Here is a 12,424-nt window from a genome sequence, read left to right as displayed (position 1 = left end):
CAGAAAGAGGGGGGGTAAGGAACGGCGTCGCTGGCCGGCCAACGACCATGGCGCCTCCCCGTCTCGCTGTCGCCCTCGCCACCTTCGCTTTGCTCTGCGCAGCGGCTGCTGGTCAGGACGACAAGATCTTGCGGCCGTGGCCGCCTGACTGCTCGACGGCGGACAACTACACGGCCGACAGCCAGTACAAGAAGAACCTGGACCAGCTTCTCGCCGCGCTCCCGGCGGCGGCCGGCGACAACGGCTGGTTCTACGAGGGCAGCGTCGGGACAGGCGCCGACAGGGTGTACGGCCTCATCATGTGCTACGCCGACTACAACGCGACGGCGTGCATGGACTGCCTCTCCAGGGCGCCCGCGGGGATCACGACGGTGTGCCCGGGCAGCCGGAGCGTTCGCGCCATGTACGACGCGTGCACCCTCCGGTACTCGGCGGCGCCGATCCCGGCCACCGCGGACCTCGCCGTCTTGTATATCGTGTACCTGACCTTCCCCGAGGTGGCCGTCACCTCGGAGGGCGTGCGGGCAGCCTGGGTGCCGCTGATGAGCGAGCTCACGGGCGGCGCCGCCGCCTCGCCGCTGCGGCTCGCCAGCGGCAGCACGCCGTACTCGAGCTCGCAGTCCTCGCAGGAGATGTACGGGCTGGCGCAGTGCAGCAGGGACCTCAACGCCAGCGAGTGCTCGCGCTGCGTCAGCAGCTACGTCGGCCAGCTGGGGAAGCTGTTCCCCAACAACAGCGGCGGCGTCATCAAGGGGTACAGCTGCTACCTGCGCTACCAGGTGGCGGCGCTCGACATCACCCTGCCGCCGGCGCCAGCGCCGGCGACGCCGCCGCCAGCTGGAGGTAAACATTCTGTGTTACTTGCACCTTCCTTTATCGGTGGACGCGAATTATCCTATCTTATACACACCTCGACAGGACCTTCATCATCTTCCAAGACTGGGATCGTGGTTGGTGTGTCCGTCGGCTCCGTCTCGATCTTGATACTTCTGGGCTTCTCCATGTGGAACCTTCTCCGGCGGCGACGGCGGAAGGAGGCTAACCTCCACGAGGAAACGAGGGCGATGGAAGACGAGTTCGAGAAAGGGTCAGGGCCAAAGCGGTTTCGCTACGGCGAGCTCGCCGTTGCCACGGACAACTTCTCGGACAAGTACAAGCTCGGAGAAGGCGGGTTCGGATCGGTGTACAGAGGGTTCCTGAAGGAGATGAACCTTCACGTCGCCATCAAGAGGGTGTCCAAGGGCTCCAACCAAGGAAGGAAAGAGTACGCGTCGGAGGTGAGGATCATCAGCCGGCTGAGGCACCGCAACCTCGTGCAGCTCATCGGCTGGTGCCATGGCGGCGGCGACCTCCTCCTCGTCTACGAGCTGATGCCCAACGGCAGCATCGACAAGCATCTGCACAGTGCAGATAACAAATTATCGTGGCCACTCAGGCAAGTTCTTTACGGCTGTGTTGTTGTCTTTTATTTTTTTATTTTTTGCCTCGGCAAGTGCATTATATTTCTTTTTTAATTTATCAGTATTGTTCAAATTGTCCATTTTGCAGGTACAATCTCAGGAATTTTAGAACATTTTTAACAAGTCTCGCAAGGATTAAAAAGGAGACTCCATTTACTAATAGTAAATTTTGTTAAAATTCTGCATGTTTTTAGGCACAAGATCGTGCTGGAGATCGCCTCGGCGATTCTTTACCTGCACCAAGAGTGGGAGCAGTGCGTGCTTCACAGGGACATCAAGCCGAGCAACGTGATGCTGGACGCGTCCTTCACCGCCAAGCTCGGCGACTTCGGGCTTGCCAGGCTCGTCGACCACGCCCGAGGATCACACACCACGGTGGCCGCCGGCACGTTGGGGTACATGGACCCGGAGCGCAGGGCCAGAGGCAGGGCGAGCGCCCGGTCCGACGTCTACAGCTTCGGCGTCGTCCTCCTCGAGGTCGCCTGCGGCCGGAGCCCCGCCGTCGTGCTCGACGACGGCGCCGTGATCCACCTGGCGTGGCACGTGGCCGAGCTCCACGGCCAGGGGAGGGTCCTCGCCGCCGCCGACCCACGGCTGAACGGCGAGTTCGATGCCCGGGAAATGGAGAGCGTGCTCGTGGCCGGGCTCTGGTGCACGCTGGATGACCGGAGATTGAGGCCATCCATCAGGCAGGTCGTCGGCGTGCTGCGGTTGGAGCTGCCGCTGCCGAGGCTCCCTATGAGGACGCCGGCGGCAACCTACAAGCCACCGCCGGCGGCTGGCTTGTTAAGCACTGATCAATCTTCTGTTGGGACAAGCGGGGTCGTCTCTGAAATGTCATCAAGCTATTACTCTCTCCATCAGCAAATATAAGGGATCCTAAGTTTGGTCAAATTTGCGGAGAAGGGAATTAACATTTGCCCCATCAAAGAAGTAAACTATACACACTCTATTTCAAATTGCAGGTAGTTTTAGATTTTCGATGTTCATAGATGTTGCTATGCACCTAGATATACACTATTGGGGTGTTTGGTTCGAGGAATGGAGTCATGCCTCATCTTATCCCTCGTCACTTTTTCGTTTGGTTTGTGGAATGGAATGAATTGATCCCTCACCATCTCATCCCTCACAAACTAATAAATAGTATAGCCATGAAGAATGGGATCATCCCACTAAATTTTATAAGATCTACTCATGATGGACAATCTCATCTAGGATGAGGTGATTCCTCAAACCAAACACACCATATATCTTCCATGATCCATGGGTGTAGAAGCCGAACATTTTTCCCTTATCTAAAAAGATATACACTATCTATATAACAAAATCTACGAACTAAGAAAGCTAAAATGATCTACATTTTGGAATGGGGAGAGTAGAAATATATTTCGGAATGTACTGCTGACGATGAAAACGTCACCTCTTGAGACAGCCGAGAAACGTTCCCTTTTGCATTTCGAACGACATGGCAACTCTGAAACACGTTTTGTGAGTAGTGACAGCTCTGAAACATCCATGTACGATATCCACATGCATCTGGCGTGGTCCAAAGTCCAAACTGGACAGCACAACGACCAAAGGAAAGCCACAATTTTACACGTCCTAATTCAGAGCTAAGATGTTGTTGAGCCGAAGCAGAAGCAGAAGCTCAGCTGAACTTCGTCAAGCGAAAAAAAAAAACAAAAATCCTCCCGAACTCCGCAGTCGTTACTGACAAGCGCCCACTTGCTCCGGATCGCGCGTTCCCGCCGCCGGTGATGGTCGTCGGGCTGTGGTGCGCGCACCCTCACCCTGACGGCCTGACCGGAGCCTGAGGCCGTCGATCCGGCAGGCCGTGAACGTGCTCCGGCGAGAGGCGCCCCTGCCAAGCCTGCCGGTGGCGACCCTTCTTGCCACCGCCTAATGCTTTGTGCAACACGTCTTCAGTTGCGACAGGCGGCAGCAGCAGCAGCACCGGCACCACCGCTTCTGCACCGGACAAAAATGTAGTGTCGAATTGGTTTAGATGTTCATCATGTTTTAAAAATGTAGTGCCAAATTGATTTTAAAAAAATTCAACTGTCCCCTTGATTCCTCACTCACCGACCATGGTAGGAGTGAGAAATCAAAGTGATGTCCTCGAGGAAAAGGACATGGTCGGTGGAGTGAGAAATGGTGTGGGGGTTCTACGGCAGGGGAGACATCCTCGACGCCGCCGACGCGCGGCTGAAAGGGGAGTTCGACGCCGGCGAGATGGAGACGGTGATGGCGAGCTGTCGGGTTGTAGTGCGCGCACCCTGACCGGAGCCTGAGGCCTTCCGTCAGGCAGGCCATCAACGTGCTGCAGCTAGACTGCTAGAGGCACTGCTGCCGAGTGCCGAGCCTGCCGGAGAGGACCCTTGTCCTCCCATCAGCATAATGGTTGTGATTATTTACATTTAGAAGAAATATTAATACATTAAAACAGTTAGGTCTCAAAATTCTTAAGTCAAACAACTAAATCCGATCAAACAACAACCCCTTTTCTTCTACGTACTTGTCAACAAAGTATGAATTCAGGCATTTTCATTTGAAATATATGGATGCCTTATTAACTAATACTCCCTCCGTCTCAAACTGCTATTCGTTTTGACTCTAAATATATAGTTTTTACTACGTATCTGTAACACCCAAAATTCCATCACAATACAATGTAAGCAACTCGGTCTAGTTTTTCGTGCTCTAAGGATTAAATAAATTACTTTAATTAAATTACGGTCTTTAAATAATTAAAGAGCACTTGAAATAATTTTAGAAGCAATAAGTGCTTGGTAGAGTTTTTTTTCTTTTCTCTTTTATTTTGGCTTTTGTTTGAATGCTTGCTTTTGAATTTCAAAAGAATTTGAATTTGATTTTGAAAGCTTCAACTCTATTTAAATTCTCAAAGCCCTCCACCTCTCTTTTCTCTCCTTGGGCCGAAATCCCTCCCAGGAGCCCCTTCCGCACAAGCTTGAAGGCCATTAATGGCCGGCCGACCTTCAATCTCTCCCGGGAGCCCCTTCCGCTCCTCCTCGGGGCCTATAAAGGTCACCATCGACCTCGCTCGGAGTTTCTCTTTCCGTTTTGCTACTCACCTGCCTCTCTCTCGCACCGCTGCGCCGCCGCCCAAGCCACGCCGCCGCCCGAAACTTCCTGTACGCCGCTGCCCATCCTGTTCGCCGGCTCGAGCGCCTGCTTCCTTCAACTCGCCGCCGACAGTGAGGTTCCCTCTTCGCGCGCCTCTCTCTTTCCCCTTGCCTGCACCGGTTCCTCTCCCCGCCGCGCCAAGGGCGCCGGCAAGCCGCCGGTGGTGCGCCGCACCCCTACCGTGCCTCTGGCGAGAGGTAGAAGATGATAAGGCTATTTTCTAATCTACCCCCTGGCCTATCTAATATTTCTTCTTTTCATTCTTGTGTCTTGTAAATTTTCCAGAGAAGCCCCTGAAGTTCCTGTATTCTTTTATTTTAACCCGAGCCATGTCATTTTGTAGATCTAACCCTATGTTTCTCTGTTTTCGCATGTACTATTCAATATATCTTTCTAAAATTCCATGCTAGCCCCTGAAGTATATAGTTAATTCTGTTTTAGCCCCTGAAACTTGTTTATCTCATATCTTCCTCGTTTTAAATCCGATTTCAGCGATTCTTGCGCTCACGCGATCGTCTCTGCATGAACGTTAGTTTTAGGAGTTTGTTGTAAGACTTTGCATATGTTTTTTGTACTGTTTTAATCATTCTTTGTTTGTTTGCCTTGTGTGATCGTGTAGATGACGTGACGTTCGCGGAGGAGCAAGTCCAGGAGCAGCCACCGTTCGAAGAAGAGTACCCCCAGTTTGCCGAGGAAGGCAAGTGGCCTTCTCCCCCTGCATGTCCTTTTTGTCCCAATAATATCATGATTAAACACTTTACTTATTTCTTGTATGTGCATAAGTTTGACGGGAATGCCTATTAAGGACTTACCTAGTTTTAATCCTTATTCCTTGAAAACCTGTTTAATCATGTTGGGTAGACTTGCTAGTCACTTAAATTGGGTTGGTAATGTGCTAATCATGAAACATGTTAATCATGCTTTATTTATGTTGCTATACATGTTTAATTGCAAGAACACTTGTTTTAATCGGAACATGGAGAACCACCCAAGAAAACAGTACAACCACAACATCATATGGCTTTGATCTTAGCTGAATAATTAGGTATGTGGTTAGCTGGTGGCTTTACCGAAAGGGCAAGGAGGGGGAAGGTGTTGGGTGCACGATCCGGAGCAGTAGCCTTCGCTAAGGTGCTGTCTCATTAACGGGTTATGGTCCACATTGCTACTGAAACTCTAGCGGGCTACCAGTTACCTGCGTGTCTTTGTAAAGGCTTCGTAGTGGACCCCCCAGCCACTCACCAAAGGAAGTGTTTAAGGGCTTTGCAAACCTGGGCGACACGGGGGACCACGAGTTGTGGGTAAAGTGTACGACCTCTGCAGAGTGAAAACTGATATATCAGTCGTGCTCACGGTTAAGAGCGGCTTGGACCCTCACATGATAATTGAACTTAAACATGAGATTAACTGTGTTACCTTTACCTTTGGGTTAATGTTAATGTTATATGCTTAAGTGGGTTGATATAAACTTACATCTAGTAATTAGGTGCTGCTAATAAAATTTGACCAATTAAAATGCTAACCGCTTAAAGCCTTGAGCCATTCCTTGTAAGCCTTGCATGTTTTCCCCCACCTGCTGAGTATCCCCCACCTACTGAGTATCAACCATAAGTGTACTCACCCTTGCCCAAACGTTGTTCAGAAGCTTGTGATGACGGGGAGTTCTTCGACGACTTTGAGGAGTTCTAGGCAGGCAGTTCACCAGTCAAGCCTGTGGAGAAGCTGCGCTGTGTGTGTGTGCGTGTTAAGTTATCGGTGAACGATTAAAGACCTTCGTGTCTATCACGCTGAGTGTAATAAAGTTCCTACTGGTTTATGTACATTTTTGAGCACTGTCTTTGATGTATTCACTGATGACGTCAGCATATGTGTGAGAACGGATCCTGGCACACATATACGATGCATTCGGTTTTGTCCAGAAACCGGGTGTGACAGTATCTAGACACACATACATCTAGATCCATATCAAAAAAATTGTATGAAAACCAAAACGAATAGTAAGTTGTGACGGAGTGAGTATTTGTGATAACCACACATTGAATAAATCTTAGGCAGCGAGTTGCACCTCTGTCTATCAAGGATAATGCATGCTAACTGTAGCAGACCAATTGCAATTTACCTCACTCCATCACCAGAATAAATAATGACAAGAACCAAGCCATTTAGACAACATTGCAAAAGATTGGAACCTTATAGGCTACGCAGGTGCTGTGTAAAGACGGTTGAGATATTTTGATAGGGTCAACATTGAGGTTTGATTGCTTTGGTCATAGGGATCTCCTGTAATTTGATCAATCTGGAAATGGGCTAGTAGATTTATGCCTCGGAGTAGAATCATTCATATGGTAGACTTTTCAGCTATCTGTTGGGCCCCGTGGAAAGCAAGAAATGTAGTTTGCTTCTAAAAAATATAATATATAAAAAGAGTAAATACATTGACGGTCCCTGAACTTGTCTTGCGGTGTTATTCGGGTCTCTAAACTCTCAAAATACATTTTTCAGGTGACCAAACTTGTTTCAAGGTATCATCTGGGTCCATAAACTCTCAAAGTGCATATTTAGACCCCAAACTTGTCCTCGGGTTTCATCCGGATCCCTAAACTCCCAAAATATATTTTCAAATCTTAAAACTTGTCACAGGTCGCTAATGGTAATACTTCCTCCTCACTCGTTGCCTTCACAACCACCTTATGTTAGTGATCGTGCATGTGTTGCTTGGCGCTTGATTGAGGATTTTAAAAGGAACCTTGATAGTTTAAGGACTCAGATGACACCTTGAGATAAGTTAGGAGACTTGTAAATGTGTTTTGAGAGTTTAGGGACCTAGATGGCATCTAAGACAAGTTCATGAATCTAAAAATGCATTTTAAAAGTTTAAGGACCTAATTGATACCCTATGACAAGTTCAGGGACCACCTGTATATTTTACTCTATATAAAATCTCCTATCGAGATTGTGTGTTCAGCATCTACTTTCATATCATTTTGGGCAGGTCTCCAGAAGTCAGAAGACAAATGGAACCTGGAGGCTGGAGCGGAAGCAATGAAGACAACAACGCTTCACTTCCATGCGCAGGAAGCACCGACGGATGATGCTGGAATGGTGCTGCTCTAGTAGAAGCGGGAATGCCTGACAAATCATCCCCATGGTGGAACATGAGAAGACTTTATTTTCTATTTAGATTTAAAGTGAATTCCCTCAATGCCACTAAAAATTATCCCCTCAATGCCATCGAAATTCTTCACCTCCCTTTACTGCCACTATTTGAAATTTCCATTCCCTTCGATGCCATTGTCGTTAAGTTTGTTCCACTTACAATATGTGCCCACTGCTGAACACCGTGAAGCTCTAAGCCTAGCTGCGCCGACGACTTTGATTTTCGCGACTTTGCTTTCGCAATATGTTCCCACGGCCGCCGCCCCACCGCTTCCTGGTGGGGAGCTTGAAGAAGCGGCAGATGATCTTGAAGCAGCGGACTCGAGAAAAGGAGAGTGCGGTGCTCGTCGCGCCTCCTCGACAGTCGGCACGGCTACGACACCGCGATGTGATGGCCGCCCGCTGGCAACGACGCCGTGGCCCCGTGCTCCAAGCCTCCGACGGCTCACGAGCAAGAAGAACGAGACGGTCAAGATGAGCGCGGGGGGCAGCAAGAAGCAGCAGCACGCCGGCGGGCTCCTCCAGGCTCCAACTCCTGCTCATATTCTCTGTGGCAGGGCGGCAGCCCCGCGGAAACCGCCGCGCTGCAGTTCTATTTTCTTCCTTCCTTCCTTTCTTTCTTTGATTCATTCATTCATTCTTTTTCTTTTTGAGGAAGCAACTCCAGTTCTTGCACAAGCGAGCACAAGCACAAGCACTAGCAAAGAAGCTTGTGTGGTCAATGTCATCCTTGCAGACCTTCAGGTCGTACACAGCTTTATATGCTGAACACCGAGTTGAACTTCCACCAACAACCCAGCCGTGACGGCGGCACCGTCCCTTGCCCCGACGGCCCGACCACCTGGGCGCCGTCAAGATGGCCGATGACGTCGAGGGGCAGGAGGTCGCCGCAGAGTGCTGCTACTCTGACTGCGACTCCGACGATGACAAGCAGCGGCTGAGCCCTGCCTACATGCTGGAGCACCCGTTCGAGAGCTTCTCGGTCCATGGCCCATGGACGTGTTTCAAGAGCTTCGGGCGCGCTGCTCTCGAAGACCGAGAACCTCCTCCTCAAGGACACTGCCACTGCCATTACCGACGAGAGGACGGCGGTTCTGCCGTTCTGAAGAGCAGGACGCAGAGCACGATGGACCAGGGCAAAATCATTATTTTACTCGTCTCTTAACTCTCTCCTAACGGAAAGCTAACGGCAATGGCAAGGAAGGGAATGCAAATTTAAACTAATGGCAATGAAGAAAGCCAAAAATTTCGATGGCATTGCAGGGATCATTATAAATTTCAGTGGCATTGAGGAAATTCACTTTTAGGTTTACAGTACATCGATTGTTAGCAACGGTTTGGTCTTTCTGCAAGCCTCAGTTAGAAAGCTTTGTGTGCCACTCTGTTGATGGCATCGCTTGAAACTGTTGGTGGTCACCAGTCCTGGAACCTAAAACTATCAAACTTTGTAATTTCGTTGCTGTTCTAGTAATGAAATTCGGGTGAGGCCTTTAGTGGAAAAAAATATTGAGGTTTGGTAGATGTGACTCTGATTGAATTTCTTCCTGCACATTTCGTCAAAGATATAAAATTCACAACACTTCTAATTTTATAGGGTCAAGACTTTTCAAGAAAAAACATCAATAGCCAACAATTTGAATAAACACTCAATCTAAAATGTAAGAATGTTACTTGAAAAAAGAAACACATGTACATATCCCATATTAGAAGGGGGTTTGATTTTTTTTAGGGGGGGGGGTCCACCCATATGGGAGTCTCCACGTGTGCCACTATATTATCTCTTGTATCACTGAGGCTATCGTTTGAATCTAACTATCCTATCTCCTCCAATCTGGATGCCGAGCATTGGGCAACATGGGGTTGCTATTGGATGAAGTGGATGTATGCTAATAATGGTGGTGGCTGTGAGGATAGGGTTCGGTGTTTCGTAGTTTATGGTGTGTTTGAATGGAGTGAAGGGACAGGACGGAATATGGTCATCCTCTTTTTTTAGGATGAGCAAAAATCCCAGTTGGTGTTTTTTTTTACAGGCGATTTTTGGCCAAACATCTTTACATGGTTTAGTTCAGCAAAAACAAGGAGGGGAGGAGGGAGAAACTGTTTCTAGCATCAAGTTTACATTGAAACAAAAATGGCGCACCAAGTGTTAGCAATGACGCGGTCAGACGCCCTAAAGCGCTCGCTCCAGAGCTGACCCTCATCTCGGCAGGATGTCCAGAAGCGCTGGCGCGAGGGACGAGCTCGCTGGAACACAAGATCATTCCTGTGTTTCCAGAGCATCTAGCAAAGAAGGAGCAGAAAGCTGTCATAGTGTTGCGCAGGAACCATTGCCGGACGGTGAATAGTCCATAGGCTTTGGACAAAGGAGCTTGTTGTGTTCGCGCCAAGGGAGCTCCAAATACTCGCCGCAAAGGGGCAGCGAAAGACAATGTGGTCGCAATCTTCGACCTGCCCACAGAGCTCGCACCACGCATCCTCGATGATGTTTTTCATTACCAGGTTGGCACGGCATTGGATCCTGCCCTGCACCAAAAGCCACACAAAGAACTGCACCCGTGGTGGCCCGCGGTTCTTCCAGACGAACTTGACGAAGGGGGGTGGTGGCGATCCCGACGTTTGCACGAGCTTGGTGTAGACAGCACCAGATCGTAGACTTGAGGCATCACTGAGAAGAGGAGACAGGCGTTGGTCCACGTCATCCCGGAGCGTGACCTGATCCAGCAAAGCTGTTAACTGGTGCAGCTCTTCACCGGCCCGGCACGACAGGCGTGGAGCAAGATGCGCGCCCAGCCCGTCGGCCAGCACTTGCGTTACTGATTGCTCCGTGTTGACGGCATGGGAGAAAAGGAGAGGGAACAAATCGCACACCAGCGATCATGCCCTAAACTTGTGGAGAGGACGTCAGACACCGCAGAGCAGGTGAGAGCTTGGTATAGCAGCAACAGATCTTCCAGGATGCGCCAGTGGGCGCCCTCGACGTCACCCTGCAGGCTTGCAATGTCGATGCGGCTGCGCACCCAATTGGCCTAAGAGGAGCCATCAGGGTGATGGAGGCAGTGCAGGTGCTTGAGCAGGAGGCTCCTGTTTTGTAGGGAAAGATCCTTGAGGCTGATTCCCCCTTGCTCCTTTGGCTGACACGCGGTTTCCCACGTGACAAGACATTGGGCGCCACTGACATGATCCTCACCGGACCACAGGAAGCGTCGACGTCGCCGATCTAGAGCATCAAGAATCCCAGGCGGCAGTAGAAGAGCTGACATGGCATACGTAAGTTGGCTGTCCACCACACTATTGATCAGCACTGCTCTCCCAGTTGAGTTCAGCAGGGACACGCTCCAGCCGCTGAGGTGCTTGTCAACCTTGGCGATCAAGGGGCTGAAAGCAGAGAGCCGTAACTTCTCATTGGATAGTGGCAGCCCGAGGTACGTTTGAGGGAAATTCCCAAGCTGGCAGCCAAGGATCTGCTGGAGCTATGTAGCCATCTCGGCCGACACACTCATTGGTGTAGTGCTTTTGTGATAGTTGATGTGCAGCCCATTAGCTAGAGAGAATAGGTCAAGCACTTCCTTCAGCGCCGATAGCTCAGCCACGTCCGCCCTGAGTAGGATGAGCGTATCATCTGCATACTGCAGAACTGGGCACGATTGGTCTGGAGCAGCAGGGTGTGGCATCCTGGGCAGTGTGCTTCGGTATCAGGACGACGTAGGACCGGTTGAGGCGCTCGAGTTCAGCAATGCAGTCCTGGAACGCCTTAGCCAAGTCCATGACAGCCGGCGCCACCGTAGGCCACGATGCCGCGTAGAACGCCGGCCCAAAGCCGTTCAGGCCGGGCGAGCTCGTCTTGTTCATCGCGCGCACTGTGGGGCACGCCTCCAATTCGTGAACGGCTCGATCAGTGGCGCGGCGTCCACCCTTCCCACATCTGAGTAGAGGTTGGCGTAGTTGATGGGGGAGGGAGCGTGCACCGAGACCACGCGCATAGATGGGCGGTGAGAGCCGTTGTCTTGTCCTTGTGGGGGACACCACAACGCCATCCACCGCGATCGATTGTCTTGTCCAACGGTGAGAGCAGTTGGTGTTTGGTTGGAGGAACAAGAACATTTCAATTTTGTTGTTTGATTTGAGTGACGAGGGACGATGAAATGGATGGTGTTTGTATTCCGTCAACCCTAGATCCAGCCATCACTGCAGAGCCACTATCGAGCTCGCTCGTCTGTGCGCGCCACCGCCAACTTGCACGACCTGCTCGCCGCACCGCTTCGAGCTTCAGTACCACCAGCCTCGCGCTGCCGCCGCCGCCGCTATCGGGGCCTCGTGCCGCTCCTCGCCGGTCGCCTACACCCGCCACGCACCCCTGCCCCTCCGTTGCCGGGACAGCCGCTTTTGTCCTCCCGTCAACATAATGGTTGTGATTGTTTGCATTTAAGAAATAATAATTTTATACATAACACGCGAAATTTATATATATCGAAAACTATCCTACTACTATTCTTCCTGTTAGACGAGTCTGATTGATTGTTCTAATCCTAGATGGCTTCCAGAAAAGCAAGCAGCCCAAAGCTGGCCCGTTCCTAACTGGGCCTGAGCCATATAAAGCCTTCTTCTTCTTCTTCTTCTTTTTTTCTTTCTTGACAAACAAGAAAGCCTTTCTTTTCTTTAGAATA

At 50.5% G+C, this 12,424-nt stretch overlaps 1 protein-coding gene across 1 annotated transcript; it reads left to right on the top strand.

Annotated features, from left to right (window-relative positions):
• LOC117847511 (L-type lectin-domain containing receptor kinase IX.1) lies at window positions 1–3,709 on the top strand. The gene is made up of 4 exons (XM_034728725.2): window positions 1–843; window positions 919–1,435; window positions 1,655–2,248; window positions 3,373–3,709. The coding sequence occupies exons 1-4, from the start codon at window positions 48–50 to the stop codon at window positions 3,500–3,502; spliced, it is 2,037 nt and encodes a 678-aa protein (XP_034584616.2). The 5' UTR covers window positions 1–47; the 3' UTR covers window positions 3,503–3,709.
• The last annotated feature ends 8,715 nt before the right edge of the window (window positions 3,710–12,424 follow it).

Source organism: Setaria viridis, chromosome 3, assembly GCF_005286985.2.
Source record: "Setaria viridis chromosome 3, Setaria_viridis_v4.0, whole genome shotgun sequence".
Taxonomy (NCBI): Eukaryota; Viridiplantae; Streptophyta; class Magnoliopsida; order Poales; family Poaceae; genus Setaria; species Setaria viridis.
The sequence above is the reverse complement of the archived record's forward strand: the minus strand, read 5'-3'. Positions and strand labels throughout refer to the sequence as shown.